This window comes from Rhinatrema bivittatum, chromosome 8 (genome assembly GCF_901001135.1).
Source record: "Rhinatrema bivittatum chromosome 8, aRhiBiv1.1, whole genome shotgun sequence".
NCBI lineage: Eukaryota > Metazoa > Chordata > Amphibia > Gymnophiona > Rhinatrematidae > Rhinatrema > Rhinatrema bivittatum.
Window position 1 is genome coordinate 236966997 of NC_042622.1, and position 27459 is coordinate 236994455.

General features: G+C 45.3%; 1 protein-coding gene across 2 annotated transcripts in view; it reads left to right on the top strand.

The window, feature by feature from the left end:
• The window catches only part of CPAMD8 (C3 and PZP like alpha-2-macroglobulin domain containing 8), a 510164-nt gene that overhangs the window by 408265 nt on the left and 74440 nt on the right, over window positions 1–27459 (top strand). Inside the window, exons 34-36 of one of the 2 annotated variants that reach the window (XM_029614183.1) lie at window positions 7537–7599; window positions 11436–11668; window positions 18478–18565. In XM_029614183.1, the coding sequence (XP_029470043.1) occupies window positions 7537–7599; window positions 11436–11668; window positions 18478–18565 (384 nt within the window). Of the gene's footprint in view, window positions 1–7536; window positions 7600–11435; window positions 11669–13655; window positions 14166–18477; window positions 18566–27459 lie in introns of those variants that run through there. The other variant, XM_029614185.1, reaches the window with a different exon arrangement.

The window sequence follows — 27459 nt, forward strand, 5'->3', positions numbered from 1 at the left end:
GGGTTGCCACTCGAGGCAGCTCTGACTTCTCCAGAGTTAAAAAAAAAAAAAATAGAAACATGTAGCTGTGTGATGACCTCCCCAAAGTCCAACATCAAAGTGGCCCCCCACCCCCTCTCCCCAAAGACCAACATCAAGGGCTGGGGAGGGGGGGGTCAGGGGATGGTGTTGGAAGGGGGAGCTGGGGTTCAGGACCCTTTTTATTTGTGTTTGACCTTTTGGGGGTGGTGTCAGGGGGCCTGGGACCCTAGTTGATTTTGTGACACCTTTTGGGGGGGAGGGGTGGGAGAGGCTACCTTGATGTTGGACTTCGGGTAGGAGGGATGGGGGCTGGGGCCATTACCTCACCACTCACCTCATGTTGCTATTTTCTAACTTGGGGGAGTTGGAACCCACCTTCAGAGGTGGCCCTAGGTTTAGATGGGGTTCAGCCCTGTCCCCCCTCAACCTTTTCTTGAGCCTCAGGGTTCTTTTTATTTTTTGGGCTGGCACTTTAAATGTGTGGCAGGAGTCTCGGGACCTGCGTTAGGGTCCCGGGCCTCCCTCCTTACATTTACTGCATTTCAAATAGGTCTATGTATTTTATTGCAGCTGACCACATTCTCGATCGGCTCTGATAAAATATTTGCATCCGATTGTCAAGAAATATGTGCATTAGATTGCCATGACCTTCTTTGCATGCATTTGCATTATTCAAGCATGCAAATTGCATGCAAAGAAGGTCATTGTAATGGGGCAGGTAGAAAGACGGGGAGATGCAAAATATCACGTGTATTGCATGATATTGCCACAATAGTGCTCTATCACGCGATATGCAGCATATATCACCTGTTCCCTGTTCGTATCCAGATCAGTCCAGACTGTGGGTTATGCCTCCCTTTCAGCAGATAGAGACAGAGAAAAACTTGAAGAGCACCCCCTCTTAACTTGGAGCGCCACCTGCATCTCTTCAGTGTTTCTCTGTCTCCAGCAGATGGAGGTGGCAATCCCTGCAGGCTTGACCTCTCTGTGTGGTTAAGTAAATTTCTTAAAAAAAAAAAAAAATAGGGAACAAACCAGATCAAGCAGGTTACCCTAATCCTCCCAGGGGGTAGGCAGGTCCTAGTTGGACTATCCCCTCTGGTAGTAGGATTCAGGAGCTGGGGTTGGTGACCCCGTGGGGCTCCTACAGGTAAGGCACCCGGGGTGGAGATACCAGTGGTCCGGTCCCTGTCCCCCCCTCCTTGTGCCCTTGGTCCGTTTTTGAAAAAAAAAAAAAAGACAGAATAAAATAAGCAAACGGGCAGTAAGCAGCTTGTTAGCCTTCGTTCTATTTTTTTACATACAGTCGGGGTTGTTGCTCGGCAGCCCGTCTTTGTTTTCACTGCTAGCTTTCTTTTTTTACTTGCAGCTCTTTAGAGTTCTCTCATGCCGCGTCCTACTCGCTGCGTTGCCTGCAAGGAGTCAGCTTCGCGCCTCTCCTGCACAGGTCTTTGCTCATGCTGCCTCTCCGGAGGTGAAGGCAGCTCGGATCCAGGACTGGAGCCTGTTAATAAGACCCATGCGGCGCCAAAACACCCTGCTCCTCGTGAGCCTCTGGCTGCTCCGTTCCAGCTTAGCACGGGAACGGCATCCATTTTAGACTCTTTAGCTGCGTGGGTCTGCACCGTGACCGGAGGGGATTCCACCCCACTCCCAATTTGTCGCCCAGGCCGGCCAGTCCAGACAATCCTGATGACCAGGATCAGGACTTTTTGGAGCCACTGCCCGATCCCTTAGTGGAGGAAGGGTGTGGAGATAATTCCTTTTCTTTAGATTTTGTGCTTTTAGTGCACAAAGCTTTTCTGGCCACTCAGGCACAGCACTCTGAACCTTCCTGTATGGGGCGCCCTGCGGAGTCCCCCCAGAAGCTGCCTAAGCACCAGGACCCCCATACCTCCCTTTGCATTGTGAAGCTTCGGAGCTCCTCCCTTGTGGGCTGTTCTACTCCCCCTGATAGGGCACCCGTTGGATCTTTGGACCCTTCTCTTGTCCCATCTCCTCCTTCGAGAATGAAACCTGAGGAAGAACTGGGGAAGCCGTCCCACCTTGAGGGCGACAACCCTAAGGTATTTTGTCTCTTTCAAAGGGAGGAATTGGATCCTTTAATTCCATTGGTCCTTTCGGAAGTCGGGGTTGACCTCCTGCAAACCGTGCTCCCCCAGGATTTGGTCAACCCGGTTCTAGCGGGCTTGCAAGGCCCAGCAAAAACATTTCCTTTTCATCCCATGGTTCAGGAATTGATGACTAGAGAGTGGGGTGTGCCTGAGGCTGGGCTCCGTGTGGGTCAGGCTATGGACAAACTTTACCCCTTGCCCAAGGATACCCTGGATCTGTTGAAGTTTCCCAAAGTGGACGCTTCCGTGTCAGCAGTCACTAAGCAGACCACTATTCCTGTGGCTGGGGCAGTGGCCCTTAAGGATCTTCAAGACAGAAAACTCGAAGTTCTTATCAAGCGAATCTTTGAAGTTTCAGTGATAGGTATACGAGCAGCGGTATGTAGCATCTTCATGCTTCGAGCTAGCCTCCGCTGGGTCCAGCATTTATTGACCTCCAGAGACCTTTCTCTTGAGGACTCGGCAGAAGCAGAATGCCTGGAGGCAGTGGTGGCTTATGAGGCTGATGCTCTGTATGATCTCCTGAGGACTTCCTCCCAGACTATGGCGTCTGCGGTGTCCGCAACGAGTCTTTTATGGCTACGCAACTGGGTCGCAGATGTTTCTTCCAAGATTCAGTTAAGTTCTCTGCCTTTTAAGGAAAAGCTTCTTTTCGTCGAGGACTTGGAGCAGATGATCAGGTTTCTGGGTGAGAACAAACTGCACAAGCTCCTGGAGGATCGACCCAAGCCCTCCAGAGGCTTCCCACCAGCTAGGTCACATTTTCGTGGCCAATGACGATTTCATCAGCAGAGCACAGACTGGAGGTCAGTGGCAACCAGCGGGAAGACCATAGACGTGGTCCTCTTCCTTTAGGGGCCGTCGGCCCTCCCGAGATGGAGTCTTTTCAGCCACGATTGGCTCCAAGTCCTCTCAATGAAATGCGGCTGGCCCATCCGTCGGTCCCTCATGTAGGGGGGCGGTTGTCCCTGTTTTACGAAGAATGGGCCAGGATAACCACCGATCAGAGGGATTTAGACATCATAAAGCACGGCTACGCTTTGGAATTTGCTCAGCCTCTTCGACGTCTCTTCATGGTCTCCCCTTGTGGTTCTCATACCAAGGCACAGATCGTGCAGCAGACTCTCGAATGTCTTATTGCCCTGGGAGCTGTAGTTCCCATCCCCCAGGCCGAGTGGAAAAAGGGAAGATACTCCATCTATTTCAAGGTTCCCAAGAAGGAAGGATCCTTCCGACCAATTCTTGACCTCAGGAGAGTCAACAGAACGCTCAAAGTCCCGCATTTCCGAATGGAGACTCTACGGTCGGTCCTTGCGGCGGTAGCAGCGGCGAATTTCTAGCTTCCTTGGATCTCACGGAAGCGTACTTGCACATAGCCATTCGCAAGCTCACCAGAAATATCTTCGCTTCAAGATTCTCGGAAAGCATTTTTAGTTCGCTGCCCTGCCTTTCGGACTCGCCACAGCACCCTGCACATTTACCAAGGTAATGGTAGTCATAGCAGCGGCCCTGCAAAGAGAGGGTATTCTGGTGCACCCGTACCTGGACGACCGGCTCATTCGAGCGAAGTCCCGGGAACTCTGCGTGGAAGCAGTCTTCAGAGTCCTCAGTCTTCTTGAGTCTCTTGGATGGGTCGTCAATCAGGCCAAAAGCAAGCTGCTTCCTTCTCAAACCATGGATTTTTTGGGTGCTCGGTTCGACACCAGTCGGGGGAAGGTATTCCTCCTGCCAGAGTGGATCAACAAGTTGTTGCTGTCAGTCCGTCAACTGTTGGCTCTCCCTCTTCCCACGGCTTGGGACTATTTGCAGGTTCTCGGGTCCATGGCATCTACCTTGAAGTTGGTTCCCTTGGCTTTTGCGCATATGAGACCATTGCAGTGAGCGTTACTGGCCCACTGGGATCCGAAGTTTAAGGAGTTTCAGGCCCCCTTACCTCTCATCGATTTTGCCAGGTGCAGTCTTGGCTGGTGGCTTGTCCCAGAACACCTGAGCCGTGGGGTGGACCTCGAAGTTCCCCAATGGATAGTGGTGACCACAGATGCCAGTCTCCCAGGTTAGGGAGCAGTCTGTCAGTTCCAGTCGGTCCAGGGCCTATGGTCGGCAGAGGAAGCGAGTTGGTCCATCAATCTCTTGGAGACCAGGGCTGCTCACTTCGCACTCAGGCACTTCCATCCTCTCCTTCGCAACCAAGCAGTCAGAGTCCTATCCGACAATGCGACAACCGTAGCCTAAATCAACCGTCAAGGCGGCACCAAAAGTCAAGCAGTTGTGGCAGAAACAGAGCTACTCATGGACTAGGCGAAGAAGAATCTTGCTCTTTTAGCCGCGTCTCACATTGCTGGAACCGACAATGTACAAGCGGATTACCTAAGTCGGCAAAGGATAGATCCGGGGGAATGGGAGCTCTCCGACCAAGCGATGGACCTCATCACATGCAGGGGGGGCTTCCTCACTTAGACTGATGGCGACACTTCGGAATACCAAGGCTCCGCGCTTCTACAGTTGCAGAAGAGAGCACGGGGTGGAAGGAGTCGATGCACTAGTGCTCCCCTGGCCGACTTCGGTGCTCCTTTACGTCTTCCCTCCTTTGCCTTTAGTCGGCAAGATTCTTCGCCGGATAGAGGTGCATCCAGGGAGGGTGATTCTGGTGGCACTGGAGTGGCCCAGGCGTCCGTGGTTAACCGACTTGGTCAATCTCGTGTCGGACGGTCTCCTGAGGCTTGGACATCTTCCACATTTGCTTCGTCAAGGGCCTATATTTTTCGACCAGGCAGATCACTTTTGTCTAGCAGCCTGGCTTTTGAGAGGCGCCGATTAAGGAAGAAAGGATAATGGAAGGCCATGATTACTACTCTGCTACAAGCTAGAAAGACCACTACTTCCCTTTCCTATATGAGTCCTGGTGTCAAGAGCAGGGTGTCGTCCGTCCCCCCCCGCCCCCGTTCTCCGTCGGTAGCTCATATTTTGGCATTCTTGCAGAAGGGCTTGGCCAAAGGTTTGTCTTTCAATTCCCTACAGGTTCAAGTAGTGGCCTTGGGTACTCTGGTAGGTAGAGTTCATGGAAAGTCTCTCACTTCGCATCCAGATGTGGTTCATTTTCTTCAGGGGGAGGGGGCAAAGGATCTACACCCCCCAGTCCAACCAGTGTGTCCTTCGTGGAATCTTAATTTGGTACTGAGACTCTAGTGTGACCCACCTTTTGAACCTCTCAAGAGGGCCACGCTAAAGGACCTCACCTTGAAAACAGTATTATTGGTGGCTATCTGCTCGGCCCGTCTGATATCGGAGATCCAGGCCCTGTCTTGCAGAGAACCCTTCTTGCGGATTTCTGACTCAGGAGTTTCTCTTAGAACGGTACCTTCTTTTCTACCAAAGGTGGTTTCGTCGTTCCATATCAATCAGTCTGTGGAACTCCCAGCCTTTTCAGATATCTCTCCTGACGCACCTCATGCCAAGGAGTTGAGGCGTCTGGATGTTCGAAGGACACTATTGCGTTATTTGGAGGTCGCTAACACTTTTCGGATGTCCGATCATTTGTTCGTCTTGTGGAGTGGGCCTAAGAGAGAACAGAAGGCTTCTAAAACAACAGTAGCTAGATGGTTGAAGGAAGCTATTTCCTCTGCGTACATTTGTCGCGGTCATCCCGTTCCTGAAGGGTTGAAAGCCCACTCACTTCGTTCCTAGGCAGCTTCGTGGGATGAATGTCAAGTGGTATTGCCACAAGAAATTTGTAGAGCAGCAACATGGAAGACGATACATACCTTTGCTCGTCATTACCGCCTGGATGTCCAGGCTCCAAATGCTGACGATTTTGGCAGTGCTGTCATTCGAGCGGGACTCTCGGGGTCCCACCCTAACTAGGGATGCTTTGGTTCATCCCACAGTCTGGACTGATCCAGGTACATACAGGGAAAGGAAAATTGGTTCTTACCTGATAATTTTCATTCCTGTAGTACCACGGATCAATCCAGATGCCGCCCTTTGGAGGAGGGTATTTCTTCCCTGAGAGTCTGCTGCAAATCCTCTATTACAGTTCTTCATGCTGCAGAAAACTATAGAAGAAGGCTACAAGTTTCTTCTAATTCACTGTTTGGCAACAATTTGTTTACTAGTTGAAGTTCCAAATTCTCTATTTTTTTACCTTGCTTGATCCATGTTTGCTCCTGGTTTGATCTTAATTTTAATTCTGCTTGGATATTCTTTACTCTGAAGAAATGCAGGTGGCCCTCCAAGTTAAGAGGGGTGCTCTTCAAGTTTTTCTCTGTCTCCATCTGCTGGAAGGGAGGCATAACCCACAGTCTGGACTGATCTGTGAAACTACAGAAAATTATCAGATAAGAACCAATTTTCCTATATATGCTGTGTAACGTGCATCTCCCACTAAATAAGATAGTCAGATAAGTCTCAAATAGAGCTTCTCAGCTGAATAAGTAGCTTTATTTCAGACTTATCTGGCTATCTATTTTAGACGGATAAATAGCTCTTTTTACTTAGCTGGATAAGTAGCAATTTTAAGACTTAGTCGGCTAATTAGGGGCAAAGCTACTACTTAGCCAGATAAGCCAGATTTTATCCAGCTAAATGGCGGGCAACTGCTCTGCACGTATATTTTTACTACTTAAAAAATATATGCAGAGAGGTTTTACACGCTTTTACCCCCATTCCCCCACAAGTTGGCTTTTACATGTGTGAGTTGGCATATTTTCCAACATGCGCACTTCAGTTTTGCTCATTCATCTACCAGTTCACCCGGTTCATCTGTAGATCATCAAAGCCCTCCTGGCTCTTCAGCCTGAACTGCCCCTAGGTCACCCTGACTGCCTACCCAGTCAGTATTCCACAATAAAGATGTCTGCTATTACCTACTCCAGATAGCTTGTGTAAGCTGCCAAATCTACATGCATAAAATAGCATCCTACACATGTAAATGTTGGCCTTGCCCCAGAATGCCCCGGACTGCCCTTTTGTTACACACATAAATTTGCTCACAAACTCTTACTTATGTGTGTATGTCTGAGTTTTATAAAATAGCATATACATGAGAGTGTACTATTTATGTGCCTATATGCTAATTTTTATTCTCATAACCTTTTGCATATTCACCTTAAAATGTCTGCAATTTTTTTGCTAAAAGTCCTTGGGTGCTGCCTGGCCCTTGATCTTTCCAGTGTGTCCCAGTCAGTGTCTCAAACTTCCTGCTGTTTTGGAACTGGAAAAACCTATGACAGTCTGACTTTGCCTCTTCTTAGTTTGGAAGTATTTACAGCCTGATATTTTTTATTCACCTTGAGGAATGTCCCCCAAATTAGTGCTGACCTTATGTTATCATGGTTATGAAATTGTTGTGATTTGTGAAACAAGATGCATAATCTCTCTCATGCAAGCGTCTTCTGCCTCATAGATTCCCAGCCTCCCAACAGGCTTGTTTGTCAGTGCAAAGGGAGAAGGTTGCTGCCTGATGCAGGTAAGAGGGACTTAGCAATTGTAAAACGCGGCTGGAGCTCTGCACCCTGCAGAGATTTAACCCTCCCCACCCCCCCAAAAAAAATAAAATCACTGCTACAGAAGCACTGCATGCTTGGACGGAGCCTGTATTGAGAAGGGTGGGATACAAGTGTAAATCATATTGTATTGTGGACTCTGGTTCCTGAAGAGTCTGCACCAGATCTGGAAAATTGATTCAAATGCAGAGCAACAACTCCTGTTTTATATGTATGACTACTGTTATAGTTTGAGTGAGTGTTATTGTATGAATATGGGTCTTTTGTAGTCTGTGTGTGGCTTCTATGGTAGCCCATTTGTGTTTTTTCTTCTTTTAATGTAAAAGAGATGTGATGTTACATCTAAATTATCTATGCTACTTGTTGGTATGTACTACTTTAGCATCATGGACAGTGTTTTTGGTTCATGCTTTCTGTAATATGACATCTTCGTAAATAAAAATTACAAATGGAGAGCAACAAGTTATTTCAAATTCAAATTTCTATTCCCACTTCATTCCTTGTTGGACGGACAAGTCAAACTTTTTGTTTTGCTTTGATACAATGAGTATTACGTTATGTTTCAGGTTGAACATTAAAGAAAGGCTCTACCCTCCAGCAATCTGAAATTTTAACCATGAATGGAGTTATCCCATTTTCAAACTACTGTATACCTGCTAGGAGAATTATTAGGGCCAGGTTTTTTTTTATTGGGGGGGGGGGGGGAGGCAGTTATTTTTGGTGGGAGGGGAGAGGAGGGCAACTGCCTGGGGTCCTAGCACCACATAGGGTCATTTTGGAAAAACTGGGGGATGTCACTGAGGCTGAGCTTCAGGGTGCCTGATAATGGCTGAGCCCAATCCTCAACTTATGTTGAGTTTCCTTTTATTTCAGCATTCACTAAATTTTGAAATAGTGTGAGCTAAAATGAAACAAAACTGAAAAAAAATGAACATTTTTAAACTGCACATGCCTAATCCTTAGTTTCTGCTCTGGGCACCAGTGACGTCCATATTTAGTAGTACGGGGAATAGGTAAGTTATTCTGGTAATGTTAATTTACTTGTATATTTAGTAGAATGCAGCTGGTTGCTTTCAATTGAATATATCCAGATAACTTTATCTGGATAACTTGGACTTTATCTGGATAATTTTAGGACTGCTATCTGGCATGGCTAGACTTTCCCAGATAATTTAGCAGGACATTATCAGCATTATCCTGCTAAATTATCTGGATAAATTAATCCCGCCCTGGAATGCCTCCATTTTATTTAGCTAAAAGGTTACCCAGATGAATCAACAGTGTTCATTGCAGTGAGAAATTCAAATCCTGCAGTTTGTCTAGCTAAGTCCAAAATTAGGAAAATCTCTTGAGTATGGATCTCAATGGGGCTGATGCAATATAGTGCGCTCAGCCGCAGGATAAATAGGCGCTAATCCACCCCCTAACTCGGCGGCCGTTTTCACTATTTTTTATTTATTTATTTTTCTATACCAATATTTGATTCAAAATATTTCACCGGTTTACATAGAACAGGATTTCTCAAAGGCAGGCCTTTGGGTGACATGATCCAGTATAACAGATTAACCAAGTAAATATAACGAAACTTGTTTTACATAATCGCTATACTAACAGTACATATATTCTGAATTTAACTTACTATGTACAATGGCGGGGAGGGGGGGAGGGAACTGGCAGTGCCAAGGGAGGGTAACCAAAAGAGGGGGGGGAGGGGAAGTGGGGGAGGAGGGATAGGGAGCCGGGGATTAATTCTTTGAGGGAATGCTTTCCTGAAGAGTTTTGAGATTCTTTCTGAAGGAAGGTGTAGAGGGGTCGGTTCTGAGAGGAGCCGGGAGGTTGCTCCAGATGTGGGGGCCTGCTATTGATGCAGCGCGTTCTCTTGTGGAGACTCGATGAACTTCCTTAATGGAGGGAATTGTAAGTAAACCTGTGTTGCTTGAGTCGGAGGTTCCTTGAAGGGTTGCAGGGGTGCAGTGGTCCTTGTAACCATCTGGCCTTGTCATTGTGGATAGCTTTGTGGATGAGCATAAGGATCTTATATTGAGATCTGAATGGGATGGGTAGCCAGTGGAGTTGTTTGAGTAGGGATGTGATATGGTCTGTTTTTTTGCTATTTGTTAGTGATCTTGCGGGTGCATTCTGGAGGAACTGGAGGGGCTTGAGGTTGGCAGCAGGCAGGCCTATTAGGAGGGTGTTACAGTAATCTAACTTGGCGAAGAGGAGGGATTGTAGTACAGTCCAGTAATCTGGAGGATGTAGCAGGGGTTGGAGGTTCTTAAGGATTTGTAGTTTGTAGAAACCTTCTTTTATCAGTGTATTGATATGAAATTTAAAATTTAATTCCTTGTCCAAGGTGACTCCAAGGTCTCTAACTGTTGTGAGTGATTTGTATTTGAGCGATGTTATAGGGTCAGTGGGGGGTGTTGCAGTTTTGCTTGCAAGGTGAAGAATTTCCATTTTGCTCTGGTTGAGTGTAAGTGCCATTTGGGTGAGGATACATTTTATATCAGTAAGGTATGTTTCCCATCGGTTTAGTGTATTATTGATGCTATCTGTGATGGGAAGCAGGATCTGTACATCATCGGCATACAGGAAATAGGAAAGGCCTGCTTTGTCCAAATAGTTGCATAATGGCAGCATATAAACAATGAAGAGGGTAGGGGATAGGGATGAGCCTTGTGGGACTCCCTGTGAGAGGGATATTAGTTCTGATGTTGTATTATTGTAGGTTACCTTAAAGGATCTGTTAAGAGAGGAATGATTGAAACCATTGGAGGATGGTGCCATTGAGACCAATTTCTCTTAGTCTGTGAATTAAGATCTCATGGTTGACAGTGTCAAATAGCAGAAATGTCAAGAAGTATTAGGAGAAAGGAAAGACCTTTGTGAAACCCTAGCAGTACTGTATCTGTGAGGGTGAGTAGAAGTGATTCCGTGCTGTGAAATTTCTTGAAACTGTGTTGAGCTGGAACAAGTATATTTTGGTTTTCTAGGAATTCTGAAAGTTGGTGGTTAACTGTTTTCTCGATGACTTTGGCCAGGAAAGGCAGGTTAGAGATGGGTCAGTAGTTGGATGGGATGGTCGGATCCAGTTGAGGTTTCTTTAGGATAGGTTTAACCACGGCACATTTAAGGGAATTGGGAGGAGACCTTGTTCGAGGGAAAGGTTGATGATGTCCGCGATGGGTTTTGTCAGGCTGTTTGGGATTAGTTTGAGGGTTTTCGTTGGAATGGGGTCGAGTGGTTGAGCCGCTGGGTTGAACTTCCGCACAATAGTTTCCACCTTGGTGGAGGCAATGGTCTCAAATTGTGTCCATTTTGATGTAGTAAGGGTTAGACAGGCAGGTTATGTTATATACTCGGCGGCCGACAGGCAGGTTATGAAAACCAAGGCCGAATTTACTGGCGTCGGTCTTCATAACCGGCAGCCGCGGCGGGTCGCATTAACAAGGAGGCGCTAGGGTCGCACAAGCGACCCTAGCGCCTCCTTCCTAGCGCGACACCATAATTTACATATTGCATGGCATCCCCCTTGCAGGCGCCATGCGTGTGTTAAGAAAGCGGGCACTGAAAAGTCAGTGCCTGCTTTCCGCGAAGATTATTGCATCGGCCCCAATGTTTCTTAACACCAGCCGTGTTCTGTTCACCCTACAGATTCCTAAATTATGAGCACCTTCTGTTGGAATAAAATTTACTTCTTATGGTCTGGCTTCGGTAGGTTCAACCACGGCGCTTTTTCACTTTTGACAATTATAAAAATTTTATTTTTTTTGGGGGGGGGACTATGGTTTTTCCACAGATTGATGTGACCTATAATGTGCCCGATCCAGTTGCCAAGCCGGCTTTCCAACTCTTAGTTAATTTGAAGGAGCCCAAACCCCAGCGGCATCAGCATCCGCTACATCCTATCTCCCCTGATGACAACCGCTCTGAGTCAGCCCCTAGGGACCGAGCTTTGGCAAACGATGACGATGACCCGGCTTCTGACCAGGACCACCAGGAATACAAAGTGATCCTGGAAACCTGTACGAGGTAGTCTTCTATGTTACTTACCCTCTTGCACATGGTGTTTTTGTTGTGTGTATCGATCTGGTATCCAGAGTGTTGTGCAATTTATAATAAATATACATATAGTAGACAAATGGGGCAATTGCTTAGCTGTTATCTGTAGGTAAGGAGAAGAGTTGTGACAGGTGCCTGTGTTATACTCTGACCTACTACAGGAATATCCTATGTCATGTGGATGGTAGAGATTTTCCTATTTCACAGCCATCATTCGATAACCTGAAAATACAATGAAGTCAAGATTAGCAAGGTTCCCTCTCAAGTCAAATGATCACTTAATGATTTAAAAAAAACTGGTGACCAAATTGGTCTTTATAGTTGCCCTTGTCCATTGAATTTTCTGCCGTATTACCTCCTGAATCTTTGCAAACTTGCAGTTGTCTACTGAGGCCAGATCTGTTTCTGTGGTCGCTACTGGTCATCCAGTTAGAGGATATGTGATTCATGTCACAAAATAACCATGCATAGATTTGAAAATGCAGTTGACACACATTATTTTTCAACCCTGACCTAAATGCCTCTGGGAATGCTGTCTTCTAATGTGGCTAAAAGTACGCATGTTGTGGAACCTTGCACATATTTTTATCCAGGTTAATGATGGGCAGTTTTCTGGTAGGTGGGTAATTCAGTACTTACCTTAGTAAATGGCTTTTGAAAATTGCCCTCATAGGGCCTGATTTTCAAAACCATTTACATGCATAAAACCTGGTTTTATGCACGAGAGTGGCTATCATAAAATAGCCTGGGGTTCAGTGTACATAACAGCACATGCATAACCCGGTTTTACATGCACTTTTACAAATTGGGGAGAGTGTCTCGGGGGGCAGATTTGGGACGTATACACATAGTTTTATATTTTATAAAGTATGCAGCTAAGTTCACCCACCCAATTATGCCCTCAATAGAGCAGGTGTAACTTTGTGAAGATGAGTTTGTGCACAAGCCAGGGCAATTATGTGTGAATTTTGAAAGCACACTTATACACAGTTATAAAGTGTGGAACCCCCAAAATCTGCAGGAGCTCAACAGAGCTCTGTCAACTCCCTAGCCCAGTGTCATCAGACAATAACCACACCTAGTGACTCTGGTAATATTTCTTTTATTATCTTATGCATAAGGTCTTTCTGCCACTTTTAGGACATACAAAGTATTATGTAACTTCAGGTCATTCATTAATAATCAGTCATTGATTAATTAGTATACAGTTGCTCATTTGTTGCTGCTGTTTTAAGATGTTAGCACATTATTCCTATGTAACTAACTGCTTCTAGCAAAAACGTTACTTCTAAGTTAAAAATTATATCTAGTCTGGTCAGGTTATATAACTAACTAAAGTTTATCGCCAGCTTCATTTCTGAGGGTCACTATTGGTCAGAGCAAATGCAAAATTGCATAATATATTCTGGTTATATCTATGAGACTGTCCAATGTGGGCCTTCTATAATCCACAAAGCTCCCCCTTTTATGATTTTTCACAACTGCCTAGATAAGCAATTCTAAATCTAAACCTAAACATACCATGCCATCATAACCATCAGTACATTTACACACATCCTCAGACATCTTACAGAAAATCAATATTCATTAAACGAACAGACTGCTATGAAAAGGAGAGTTCCTTCAATTTTTGTTTCTCTCTACCTAGAGAGGGAGTAATCATCATAATAGGTGCACTGATGATAGTCTTACAGCACACAGAAATAAGATATTGGGTACTGAGACAAATGCACATTAAAATCACCAAGCAAATAACAAGCAAAATGATGGTATAGGTAATCGTTTTACTCAAACCCTCAAAAAATGACCCTATGCCCAGAAAATCCCAATTCCAATTTGTACCATGGCCTGGCCTGGCCAATTCTTCGAGTGACAATACAGTGTTTTATTTTACCTTCATTATCAATGTAAGCACAACAGGAAATGTTTATCAGCTGACAAACTTCTCCTTTCTCAGCCAGTAGTATGTCCATAGCCATGCTGTCATTCATGACCACTCCAGCAAGTGAGGAAACGTCTTGTTGAAGTCCTGCCAGGCCTTTTCTGGTTTCGTTGGCTATCTGCTGTACTATGAGGAGAGATTTTTCACAAACACTTTCAGCTCATAGATTCCAAAGTTGGGAATTAAGTAATGCATAAATTTGTGCTAACCGGATGGATTCAATGGGGTTAGCTGTCCTCTCTACACTCAATAGTGGGGATGAATATCTGGATGGTAAATGGAAGCAGCAGTAATCAAGGAAGCATTGACAAATGATGGACAGAGAAGTTGGGAATAGTGTACCCAAGCGTGACTCAGGAAGTATCAGAAGATATCATTATTTTGAAAGCTTTTTTCCCATTCAGATAAAAGACACCCATAGTTCTTAAAAGTTATTTGTCTAATAGCACGTCTAGGGAAGGAACACTTGACATTTCTTTCCTGAAGAGGATTTCTGTTATTTTGGACTATCCATATGAATCATATGACTAAGCCAAGATGAAACAGGTTCAAGAACAAGATCAGCAGGGATTTGGCACTCCTGGTTGGACGAAGTGGTATTCAGCAAAGCCAGGAAGTTCAAAAGTAGATGATGTTCCGTGGAACCATGAGACTGATGATAAACATTTGGAGAAGTAGAATTGTAATAAACATCCATAGAAATATAAGGCAAAAGGTTTGTCTTGTTATTCCATGGCCAATATTGATAAAGCATATTGCAGGTCATATTTTTCTTCTAGTCAAGGAGAAGGGCAAAACGTCCATAAAGGTAAGCCTTAACAGTTTATAGACATTGTGGACAGTTATCCTCATGAGGTCAGGATGTCTTGGATTGGATTGCAAACCACCATTCAACTGGGTCCAGAACATAAGATAGCTTGATAGAATCCAATGCAGAAGAAACAGGAGCATGTGCTTATATATAAAGCCAGTGGTAAGATGTGCAGGAACAGTGAGGAAGGCATTAGTTGTAAAAGATGAAGTGATTGCAATCGGAAGATGGTGCATATCCAGCAATTGATAAGATTAAAGCTCCTCTAGATTGTGGTTGTCAGACAGACATCTCCATTTCTTTCAGGAGTACATACGACAGTGGCAATCTGGGTCAGAGCAAGAAAAGCAATGATAGGCCACATGATGTGCATCCATAGCAATTCTTAGGGATTGAAGCACCTGTCTACTGCAGATCCTGATGGACCCCTCCCAGTAGAGTTCAGGTAAACTGTTGGAGAGTTATTCATTCAGCAGACAAGGGACTTCAGATGCCTCTCCACCACTGAACCCAGAGGGTCCTGTCTCATTGGAGTTCAGGTGTGCCTCATCTATGTTCAGTTGTACAATTAAAAGTTCTTTTTGCAGTGGCTAGCTTGTACCTATCAGTGAAGTCCTTGTGGTTTTAAAGCTGAATGAATTAGCAGAAGCACTTGGTAGGGACCCTTCCATTGAGACTGTAAACAGTTCTTTCACTGGCATACCTTGAGTAGTATAAATTCACCTGACTGAACATCTGGCGTTGTCAGATTGGGTGGACCCATTAATGCTGTACACACCCATTGGTAGTTCTTCTTTACCTGCTGATGTAACTGTGAGACAAAATGCAAAATCAGTTCATTCTGCACAAAGTCAATATCCACAGTGATTTTGCATGGAAACTGTATGCATAGATTGTCCCATAACAAGCTCATGGGATGCGAGTCCATGCATTCAATTTGGAAGGTCCAAAAAAACAAACCAGAAACTGATCCAATATTGCAGTAGCGACCAAGACAAGAGGATCAGTGAACACCAGGAGTTCTTTATTCCGCACAAAACATCATAAAAAGCCCAACTCAGGCCGAGTTTCGCTCTTTGAGCTGCTTCAGGGGCTATTGTATGTAATGCCGGTGGTTTGTCTCCATATAGCAGTTCAGCCTCTTTAGAAATGTTTAAACAATTGCCACTACCATTTAAATGCTGGTGCAAACACTTCAGCAACTAGTTCCATCCGGACAGAAATTCAGCCGAATTGATACCAGTCTTCAAGCGGTCAAAGCCATCAAAATTTCCAGCTGTAAGAACTCCTGGTGTTCACTGATCCTCTTGTCTTGGTTGCTACATGCATGCAATTTGGCATGTTTCTTATACTCATCAAGGCAAGAGGGAGAGGAGTCTATCATTTATCAAGTCTCATGTGAGAGTTTACCAAGCTTAATCTTCAAAATCCCATTTAGTTCCTCTATATGTTCTGGGGCTTGGGGGTCTTTGCAGACACATCTTTAAGATTTTGCCACCTTTATGCACTTTTAGTGTTTTCCCCCTCCCCTTCCCTGCCCCCCCCCCCCCCCCCCAATAAGAGTCTGTTAAGAGGTAGCAGAAGTCTGTTCTCTGCTGGAGAACAGCAAATCTTAGCCTGCCTGCTGTCCCTAAATTTGTTACCACCCTAGGCACAGGTATAATGGATGCCTATTGACAAATCTTTGTGCACAATGGAAATGCAGTCAGATCCCCAGGGATACCAAACCTGGGAATAATCTAATAATTTCTTTTCTACTGTCATTGTGTCATCCTTATACATACAGTAGTTAAAATCCATTTGGCATGTATATAAAGTCCATTTTTAGTCTCACAAAAGAGTCCCAAGGGGCTTTCAAATATGAGAATGCAACCTAAAGTTCTTTCCCTAAATTATGAAGTCCACAGGTACCACAACCTTGAGTAATATGTTGTACGTCAACCCCCTCCCCCCCCCCTTTTTTTTTTTTAAGTGTGAACCTAGGTGTGCCAGTTAAATAAAATACAGCAAGAGTAACAGGGCACAACAGAAAGTGCATTAGGGCTATTGGGGTTTAACCAAAGGCCTTGAAGGGATCATGTGCAGCCTTGTCATTTCCATACCAGGTTTTGATTAGCAAAGACTTTCTGTAAGGCAAGCAAATCAGTTAGGGAAACTAGGCCTGGAGCCTGTAAAGGATAAAGATGTGCATAAGTGTCTATAGAGTTTTGAGACAGGGCCACTGCTTATACAGCTGAATCTGGCAGAGTGTTGCCAGTGGTCTCAAAGGTGTTTGCTGAAGTAGATAACAATGACAATCTGTGAAGAATAGCAAAGAAAATGCAACACAGCATTAATAAAAGCAAAGTTCCTAATGGGTGCACCCAAACAGGTAAAAAAATCTACAGTTTTGCCAGATGGCGTCAAAATTGTGCACAACTCAAAAGGCATAATGGGAGTCAGTGAATTGTGACAGTTTGGCCTTGCGCCAAAAAGCAAGAATGTTTGTGAGAGCAGAGCAAAGAGGCCAAGAGAAGGGTGGACAGCCTCAAAAACATGAGTGGACAGAGTACACTGCTATAAAAGATTCAGAAGGATTTCAAAGACAGGAATCACAATTGAGTGTTAAAATGTAAGTGGAGGGTTCTGAATGAGGGGAAAAAGATCAAGAAGATTGCCCAAAAAGAAAAGATTAAGAAGCCTCCACAAAAGAGGCAGCTACAGCCTTAAAGCAAGCCAGCCAGGAATGAGCCACAGGATCAAGTTGGAATTTGTGCTCAGAAACGTTTAGCCTATTACCAGCCAGTTGAATCAGAAACTGCCGCATGTCAGTAACAGAGAGCTGAAAAGAAGAACAGAGCAGGAAGTCAACATACTGGGATTTTGACAAGCACACCTTGTTCCAGAAGTTCATTGATACCTGTGAGCAATGCATAAGGGATATTGCTGCACATCCAGCAGGTAGCTGTATGAAGCAACAGAAATTGTGAATGGAGCACCTGCAAAAAGACCTACATTGTTGCTAGACATTGCCCACAAGAAATCAGGGACAGAGCAGAGATTAAGTTCAACCTGACAAGAAAAGGTAGAGGGAGGAGAGGAGTCTGATGGGACCAGTTCCAAGCAGATCTGTACTGCCAGGAAGGTGTTCAGGTACGGCGACATTGGTGACTCAAGAAATTGGTGAAAAACAACACCATACTCAGTTCAGAAAACAGTACAACTGAGTTTGCTAAACAAATCTTGGCAAAAGTTTAATAGCTAATGTCAGATTAAGATGAGCTTAGATAAAGCAGAGGAAGGCTTTACCAATTCGGTCAAAGCACTGATATTTAGAAATTTGAAAAAGAGATAGTAAATAGGAATTGGCAATGAGACATGCTTTCAAATATTGGTTTTAATTGGATTTTAGAACCTGGTAATATACAAACAATAGACAACAGTAGGTTTGACAAACGTAGGACATCCCTTGGTGACAGTGGGACTTACAGAGGTAAGATATATAGTGCGTGTGTGCGTGTGCGTGTGTGTATACAGTATATGTATATTTATCCTAAATCAAAGAAAAATGTGGAAGGCAGAGAGAGGACAGCTTTATTTTAATGGCAGAATTAAAGATAAGCATCTCTTAACCTCTTACCCTGGTACTGTTTAATATGCAGTATTGTATGAGGTAATTTATTCCACATACAGTATTTCCATGCTTAAAGGGACAGGCCTGATTTTTTTTTAACTGCTGTTGCTTGCAATTAAGAAACAAGTCTCTGCAGGCAACGGGGAATAAAACCAGGCCCAGCACAGCCTGTCCCTCCTGACACAGATTCATGTGGGCAACCTATGTATTCATACACTGCTGAAATGTTTCCTCTCTGCTCTTTACAATTAGCTGCTGCAGGTTTCTGAGAATATGAGTGCAGTGGGGCCTGAAATAACAGTATGCACGTGCAGCTATCAGAAGTATGTTTAGTCAAAAATTGATAGCTTCCTTTTGTCTCAATTTTGGACTTTTCTTTAACCCCTTGTTTTTGTTTTCCTCTTCTCATTAAGGTGGCTTCACTCAGGGTCATCAAACATGGCTGTCCTAGAGGTTCCTTTATTTTCAGGCTTCCGAGCTGATATTGAAAGTCTGGAGCAGGTAAATTGGATATATGGAGAGACACGAAACCTTCCAAATCCTGTACTGATGGATCTCATATCTGGTGTCTGTTATAACTAGAAAAAGAAGTGGATGTGGGAGGGTGTGTTTGAGTGAGTAGGGCTCTTGGATAAGTAAGAATCCATTGAGAACTGATGCACAGTTTTACAAATTGCTTGATGATAGCCAGGTTGGGGTGGAGGGGTGAAGGGTGGGTGGGTAAGGAAGCCCTCTTTTCTTGAAAGTGTGTAGCTGTGCTGAAAAAAACCCGAACGGGTTATTGGCATAAGGTGCAGAACTGCTGTATGAGAAGCTCTAGTAACAGGGAAATTAGGATTCACGGTGCAGCTATCAGAAGTATGTTTAGACAAAAAATGATAGCTTCCTTTTGTCTCAATTTTGCACACCTCAATCCTCGCCCCTTACATCTCCTCATCCCTCTTCTCTGAAGTTCAGGAAATACCCTATGGAAATCCCAAAGTACTTCCTGTGATGGTTTCCTGCCTGTGATTATTGTGGGAAACATGCAGTATGGAATTAATAATATTCTGGGTGTAATTTGGAACGGGACTTCTGTGGATAAAACATGCTTAAGTGGCAGTTTACAAAATTACCCACTCAATATATGGGTAAACTTACACTCGTAATGTTTGTGTGCAAGTTTAACCAGACTGAACAGAGGTCTTCCTAGGGGTGGAGCTGGGGGAGAGATTTGGACTTAGGCACATACTTTTAAAAATTCAACCATATGTGTTTAAATTTTAAGGACATTTTTATGTTCACTAAATAGTGCAGCTTGTGCAGGATAGATTTGATGGGATAATTTTCAAAGCTGACTTACGCGTGTTTTTGCCAACTTTCTTACGCAGGTTGTTTGAAAATTACATTTCCTATGCCAGAGATTTTATTATTATGATCTTAAAATGTGGGAGATTTTCTGGGCTCAGTGTTTGAAAATATGGGGATTGAGGTTAGGTAGGTGGAATAATAATCCTGTATGAAAGATCAGGGGGACTGATAATATGTGAATGGTACAGTGTCGACATTATGCCAAACTGAACCAAGAATTAAGTTCAACGCCTATAGTAATATACTCTAATTTTCTATCATGTGTCAAGGTCTTTTTTTTCTGTTGAATTGTTCCTAGAATTAAAATAGTATTGTTTAGTCGTTTGTATTTTAATGTTCAACTTACTGTATTTACTGTATTTTAAGTCTTTAAAAAAATAAAAGATCAATTCCCTTTTTACATGGGGAAAAAAACATGATCATTAGATGTTGGTTTGCACCATCCTGCTGTGTGCTTCCGACCTCCATTCGTGAAAGAATTTGGTATGACGTTGGCAATGCATTCCAGTTGCATTTATTCACCAGAGAGGAATGCTGTGAATGGCGTCTGATGTGGTGAATGCTGTGGATCTTTCTGACATGAGAAAGCTAGTGCCATGACAACAGTTAAGATCATGGAAAAGATCTCACTTGTCAAAAATTATTTTTCTGAAAGGGGATAAACAGATGTTCTACAAGGATTTACAAATTTATATAACAATGCAAAATAAATTTTTATGACCGTGCCACAGCTTAAGGTTAACTAAGCAATACGCAGTTTGAAAAATCAGAACTGAAAATGTGTTGTAACAGTACCTTTTACGGCCCTTTAGTGGTCTGTATTATCTCCAGCATCTGGATTGAATTTTGGTGGAGGCACTGTGTCTTTGTATTTTTTTTTTTTTTTTTTGCCAGTCTCAGAGGATTGCCCTCTTTATTACAGGCTACACTAAACCTGTCACCATCCTGTTCAAACTCAGGAGTCTGCCAGTGAATCTAAGACACAGTATATTCTTTAAATGAGATTTTATGCTTTACTGCAGCATTCCCCTCCTTGTTTGAATGTGGTATTAGCAATAGCAGTGACTGTGGTGGTGGTGGTCGGTTTTTTGGGTAGGTAAGCAATATCAAACATGCCTTAGTTTGATATAGGAAAGACACATGCCAGTTTTTGATGCAATGAAAAAGAAAGTGCAAGTTTTCTTTTTTTCAGAAATAGGTTTTTCTATTATTTAGACTTGTGCACTGCAGTGCCATTTTATCAGCTCCTTGATTACCCACTTATAGCTTCATGTTGTTTTATTCCATGGCACAGTGTTCAGGGCTAGTGAACAGAGAGGAGTGCTACAGGCCATCTCTTCATGTGCTCTACTCCTGGTTCTGCTATGGACTGTGAGATTAATTTTCAAAATTTCCTCCATGCCTAAATTTGGGAAAGATTTTCCACTGAACTTGGAGGCCTATATTTTCAGCTGATAATTTTCCGATTGATATTCAAAAGCCATTTAGATGGATAACTGAAAAGTAGGTAGAAAACTTTAGGCTCAGTTCCTTTTTCCCTCTAGTGCGTTTTTCCCTTGTCCAGTTGACAGCTGTGTTCGGGCGCTTTAAAGTAAAAAAACCCAAAAAAACAGTAGCATTTTTTCTCCAGAGGTGCGGCTCAGGCCCACAGGCACCTCCTGGACTGGATTCAGTGGCAAATCTTCTCAGGGGATTGAAGCTGACTCTTGCACATGGTGCTGACGTTTCTGTCTGAGTTAATTCGTTTCAGCAGAAGGATCCTACACGCACTTCCTGTGCAGCTGAAGAAGCACGGGTGCCATTTCGATTTTTGGCAGCTACTTGTGTAAGTCATGTCACCAGGCAGCAAGTGCGGGAAGAACTTCCCATTTGCGTTGCCTGCCACATGTACCAAACCAGCTCTCTCTTTCATTCAGTTTATGACAAAAGTATTGGGAGGCAAGAGGGGAATTGCCAACAACAGATTTTTTCCCAGGACAAGCAGGATGGTAGTCCTCACATATGGGCGACGTCATCAGACAGAGCCCTGTCACGGAATACTTTTGGCAAAGTTTCTAGAACTTTGACTGGCACACTGAGCATGCCATAATCCCTGTGGCCACAGGGGTCTTCCTTCAGTCTCTTTTTTTCCGTGCTGCAGTTTGCCTTGCGGGTTAGGAGCTCTGTGAGATTTCTCTCACCTTTTTTCCTCACGGAAAAACTTGAAGTTTACTTCTGTAAAAGTTCCCTAACAGGGGTCTCCCATTACGCTCCATTTCCTCCGACGCTCAGTGAGTACTTTTCCCGTGTCTCCGGTTGGTTTCTGCCTCCTTACCATTCGGTTCCCACAGGTCACCGACCGTTTCACGCCCTTTTTTTCGGCATGACGACCAGGTTCAGAAAGTGCCCAGAGTGTCCGCGAACAATGTTGATCACGGACCCTCACACTGTGTGTGTTTTGTGCCTGGGCCCATCGCACGATGTCCGCCGGTATCCCGACTGCGCCCAAATGACTCCAAAAGGCAGACGTGCCTGTCTTGACAAGATGGAGACTCTCTCTAAATTAAAGTTAACTCCATCGACTTCTGCCCAGTCATCACCAGCGAGTAAATGTCCTTCCATCGACAAACCTTGCCGGGAGCAGCAGGGAGACAGTAACCGTCCATCACCGACGCCATTCAGGACATTGGTAGCGTCATCCTCTGTGCTGGGGAAAGACCGGACCAAGCACCGAGGGAAGCATCACCACCACGACATTGAAGCGGCATCGATGGCCATTGAGTCGCCTTCGAAGAGGGCCCGGGGAGAGGAGCCCCCATCCTCCTCTGCACCCGAGACCCCGAGGCGTTCCCCACCGACATCTGTGCCGGGTACTGAGCCTCCACAAATTCCTGTGGAATAGTCAGTAACGCCTAGCTTGCTTCCCCCTGTAGCTGCGCTATCCACACCAGATTTCAGGGAGGAACTGGACATCCTTGTCCGCCAGGCTGTCCTCGATGCCTTCTGAAACCTGCAACCGCCATCAATGCCGGCCCCCATACCGGCAGCGACCCCAAAACCATCTATGTTTGCACCATTGTTGGACTGACTCGATACCCTCATCGGTGCTTTCCCGACTCAGCCCGTTCCATCGGCACCGAGTCGGCCATTGAGACCTCCGCAGCTCCCGATACCTATTCCGGGCTCCTCGGAGGAAGACGACACAGCTTCTAGTCTGACTCCAGCTCCAGGTCCATCGATGCCGGAACCGCTTCCAGGTCCATCGGGGCTCTCAGGACCTAAACGTCTTCTGTTACCCTCGATGCCATCGATTCCATTGATGCCAGTACACCCTCCATCGAAGTCATCGAGGCCTCCATTGATGCCTCCATCGATGCCTATGCGCCCTGGAATGTTGGACATTCTCCCTCCTTCAGGAACTCCCTATGACCCATGGGAGAATGTGGACACAGATACCTCTACATCAGAGGACTTGCTCTCAGAGCCTTCTCCTCCGGAGGAAAGATGGCGATCTCCTCCTAAAGACCTTTCCTTCGCCAATTTTATCAAGGAAATGTCTGAAACCATCCCTTTCAACCTAGGGATGGAAGAGGATACCCGTCACAAGACCTTGGAGGTTCTGCCCCACGTTTTCAGAAACCACAACTGCCTCATCAATCTGTTGTGGTGGAATCTGCACAGAAGAAGGTTAAACGATTACGTCCACATTCCTCAGCTTCCCCTGGTAAAGACCAGACATTCCTGGATGGACTGGGTCGAAAAATCTTCCAAGGCTCCATGTTGGTATCCCGTATAGCCACCTACCAACTGTATATGACCAAGTAGTTAGTTTTTTTTAATTTTTACAATTATAAAGCTAATCTCGTATCCAAAACTGATACAGTGAGAACTGGACATGACTTATCACACTTATCAATTAATATTGTTTATAAACTATGTTACCAAACCATTATGGCACCTGTGAAAATTGATATATTTTAGCATCATTATTTTATGTGCCTTACTGTAAACCGTTCTGACGGTATCCATCTTAACGACGGTATAGAAAAAAGTTAAATAAATAAATATCAAAGAAATCTATGGAAGCAAGTCCAAGATTTCGCGGACTCCTTGCCTCAACAGCAGCAAGAAAGCCTGACTGCCATCATCCAGAAGGGGTTCTAAGAAGGGAAGCATGAGGTAAGAGCGGCATATGACTCCTTCAAGACTGCTTCCCGGTTGTCAGCAACAGGAATCAGTGCTAGAAGATGGGCTTGGCTGAAAGCTTCTGATTTAAGACCTGAGGACCAAGATAAGCTTGCTGATCTCCTGTGCACTGGAGACAGTCTCTTCGGAGATAAAATACAGGACGCAGTGGCTCAATTGAAGGATCACCATGACACCCTATGTCAATTGTCTACAGTCACTATGGACGCTCCCTCCTCATCCCACGAAACCATGAGAAGGGACCCCAGAAGACTATTCTACTGCTCACGCAAATATTATCCTTCTGCATCTCAAGTGAGACCAGCCAGAACCCCTCAAAGGGGACATACACGCCAGCCCAAAGCACCCAGAGCACAACTAGCCCCACAAGCTGGTTGTTATGTTTTGTAGGGTTTGGGTAGACCCTTGGACACTGTGGCAGCTGACCAAGCCCACGGAGGGGAAGTCCCATGAGGGGCCACAGGTCAGGCTCAGCTCTGGACACAAAAACACAGATTATATCTTTTATTAGACAGTTTATGAAGCCACCAGAAGTGGCGGTAGTGAGCAGAAGATGGAGCCCAGCTGGGCTAGTATTCCTCAGGGTGCTGGAACAGCGGCTTCTCTGGTAGCAGTGCTGTAGGAAGAAGAACTGAGAAAATGAGTACACTGAGATATTCACAAAGTCCCCAGTATGGAGAAGCCCCAAGATAGGGAGAGCTGGCCCTCGAGGAGTGAGTACCAGATTCCTGGGCACAGAGACTCGTTGGCAAGTACTCACGCAGCAGTTCTCCGTGGAAGATGGCACTGGTGCTGGAACGGAGGCAGGCCCTCGAGAGCGAGTACCTGGTTCCAGGGAAACATCTCTGAGGAGTAGATGCTAGTTGTACTCACAGATGGTGTCTGTAGCGAATTCTTCCAAGTAGAAGAGGAGATGGACACAGGCAGTGAATCAGGGATCATGGGCCCTCGAGGAGCGAGTACCGGTTCCTGATAGTGACCTGAAAAAAGCAGAGAGGCCCCCGAGGAATGGGTACCTCGTTAATAGCAAAGAGTCCAAATAGAAGATGGAGGCAGAGTAGCTGGGTACGGAGAGTGAATCCCATCCGTAGGAATCCCCTTGCTAACTGAAAGGCTAGCAATAAACAACAGGCTTAAATATCTGGGCAGCGGGACGTCATCACAGGGGGACGCCCCTGAGGTTCGCGCCATAGAGGAAATAAGAATGAGGGCCACGCGGTGCGTGCGCCCTAAGGTACCTGAGGAGCATGGCGAGAGGCAGCGCCCAAGCCGGTCCGGGGATGCTGGAGAGGATGGCAGGCAGACACTGCGGCAGCTAGACATCCACAGGGTGCAGGAGGAGTCGCAGAAAAAGAAAGGTAGGCGGAGTGAAGCTGTCGGGCCGCGATGGTTGCAACAGTACCCCCCTTCAAAGGGCGGTCTCCTCTGCGGGTACCAGGTTTTAGTTTCCAAGGATACGAGAGATGGAACTGATGGAGCATCTCTTTGTCAAGGATATTTGCCAGAGGCTCTCAAGAATTTTCTTTGGGGCTGAAACCTTCCCATGAAAGAAGGTATTCCCAAGTCTTGCCTCGTCTTCAGACATCAAGAATGGCTTCGACTCTGTATTCTAGGTCATCTTCTGCATTGATGGGAGATGGTTCCTGAGACTTGGAAGAGAACTCACTGAGAATGAGTGGTTTCAGAAGTGAAACATGAAATGCGTTGTGGATGTTCAATCCAGGTGGTAGCTTCAGACTGTAAGTGATGTTGCCAAGACGTCGGAGGATTGGAAATGGTCCAACGTAGCGAGGAGCAAATTGAGTGGAGGGTAACGTCAGTCTAAGGTGCTTATGGAAAGCCAGACTTTGTCTCCAGGTTCAAAAATAGGCGCTTTGGAATGGTGAACATCATAACACCTTTTGGCTCAATCACTTGCTTTGAGTAGCATTTCTTTCGTCTGAGTCCATAATTGATGGATCTCATTAGCAGTGGAATGAGCTGCTGGGGACATCACTGAGAGCTTCAGTGGAAGTGGCGGTAGTGGTAAACGTCCATATACCACTTCAAAAGGTGTTGATCCAGTGGATGTAGCTGGATGAGAATTAATGGCGAATTCAGCCCATGGTAACACTTCGGCCCAGTATTTCTGACGGCAACTCACATAGGCCCGAATGAACTGTTTCAGGGTCCTATTCATCCATTCTGTTTGGCTGATGTATAGTCTAGAGAGATGTCGAAGAGTTTGCACAAGGCCTTCCAGAATTTTGCCGTCAATTGTGATCCTCGGTCCGATACTATGTGCTTCAGTAGGCCGTGAAAGTGAAAGATGTGGGTTATGAAGAGCTTCGCAAGCTCCAAGGCTGAAGGTAAGCCAGGCAGCACCATGAAATGGGCCATCTTGCTGAAACGGTTGACTGTGACCCAGATGGTATTCATACCTCCAGAGGGGTGAAGATCAACTACAAAATCAGTAGTGATATGCGTCCAGGGCTGCTCCGGAGCTGGAAGCGGTTGCAGCAATCCCCACGGTTGGCCAGAAGTAGGTTTGTGCATGGCACAGTAGGCACAAGATGCCACGTAGGAGAATGTATATTCCTTGATAGTTGGCCACCAATAATACTTCTGGAGCTTCAGCAGGGTACGGCGTTGACCAGGATGGCAGGCCAGCTTGGAATCGTGAGCCCAATAGAGCACTTTCTTCCTGAGATGTTTAGGCACGATGGTTTTACCAGCGGGTACAGAATGGGTAGAACCCAAGATGACTTTCTTCGGGTCGATTATATGCTGAGGTTCTTCGGGAACATCCTCCGAGAGAAAGGAGCGTGGCAAGGCATCAGCTCTGGTATTCTTGTCTCCGGGGCGATATTTGAGCACAAAGTCAAAACGGTTAAAAAATAAGGGCTTGTCTATGGTTAAGACGTTGCACATGGCGGAGATACTCTAGATTCTTATGATCCGTAAACATGGTAATTTGATGTTGAGCACCTTCGAGCCAAGGCTGCCATTCCTCGAATGCCAGTTTAATATCCAGGAGCTCTTTATCTCCGATCCCATAGTTCTTCTCTGCCAGAGAGAAATGTCATGAGAAGAAAGAGCAGGGACGTAATGCTTTGGAGTCTCCAGTTTGGCTCAATACAGCCCTCACTCAACCTCTTTCATCCCTGATCCATGTAACCGATCAGCTGAGTCTGTCACTTCTCTGGTGGACAAACAGAGCCAACTTGCTGACAGGTCTAAACTTCCAGCAACCAGTTCCAAAAGTGACCTTAACCACGGACGCACCCAACTTGGATTGGAGAGCTCATGTGAATAACCTTCAAACTCAAGGTACTTGGACATAACTCGAAGCAAGGTTTCAAATCAACTTCCTAGAGCTTCGAGCCATACGTTATGCTCTGTATGCATTCAAAGACTGCCTTTCACACAAGACTGTTCTCATACAGACAGACAGACAACACAGTTGCAATGTGGTACTTGAACAAACAGGGAGGCACAGGCTCTTATCTGCTCTGCCAAGAAGCTGCGCAGATCTGGGCCTGGGCCCTTGCACACTTCATGCATCTTCGGGCCACTTATCTGGCAGGCATACAGAACGTAGTATCAGATCGCTTCAGTCGATGTTTCCATTCCCACGAGTGGTCTCTGGATCCCTGTGTAGCGAGCAAAATCTTCCAACGCTGGGGTCAACCAACCATTGACCTCTTTGAATCCGAACTGAATCACAGGCCTCCTATATGTGTATCCTCCGATACCAATAATTGCCAAAACTCTCATGAAGCTACAACAGGATAAGGGATCAATGATACTCATAGCCCCGTACTGGCTTCGACAAATATGGTTTCCCATGCTTCTCGACCTCTCCATCCGAGAACCCATTC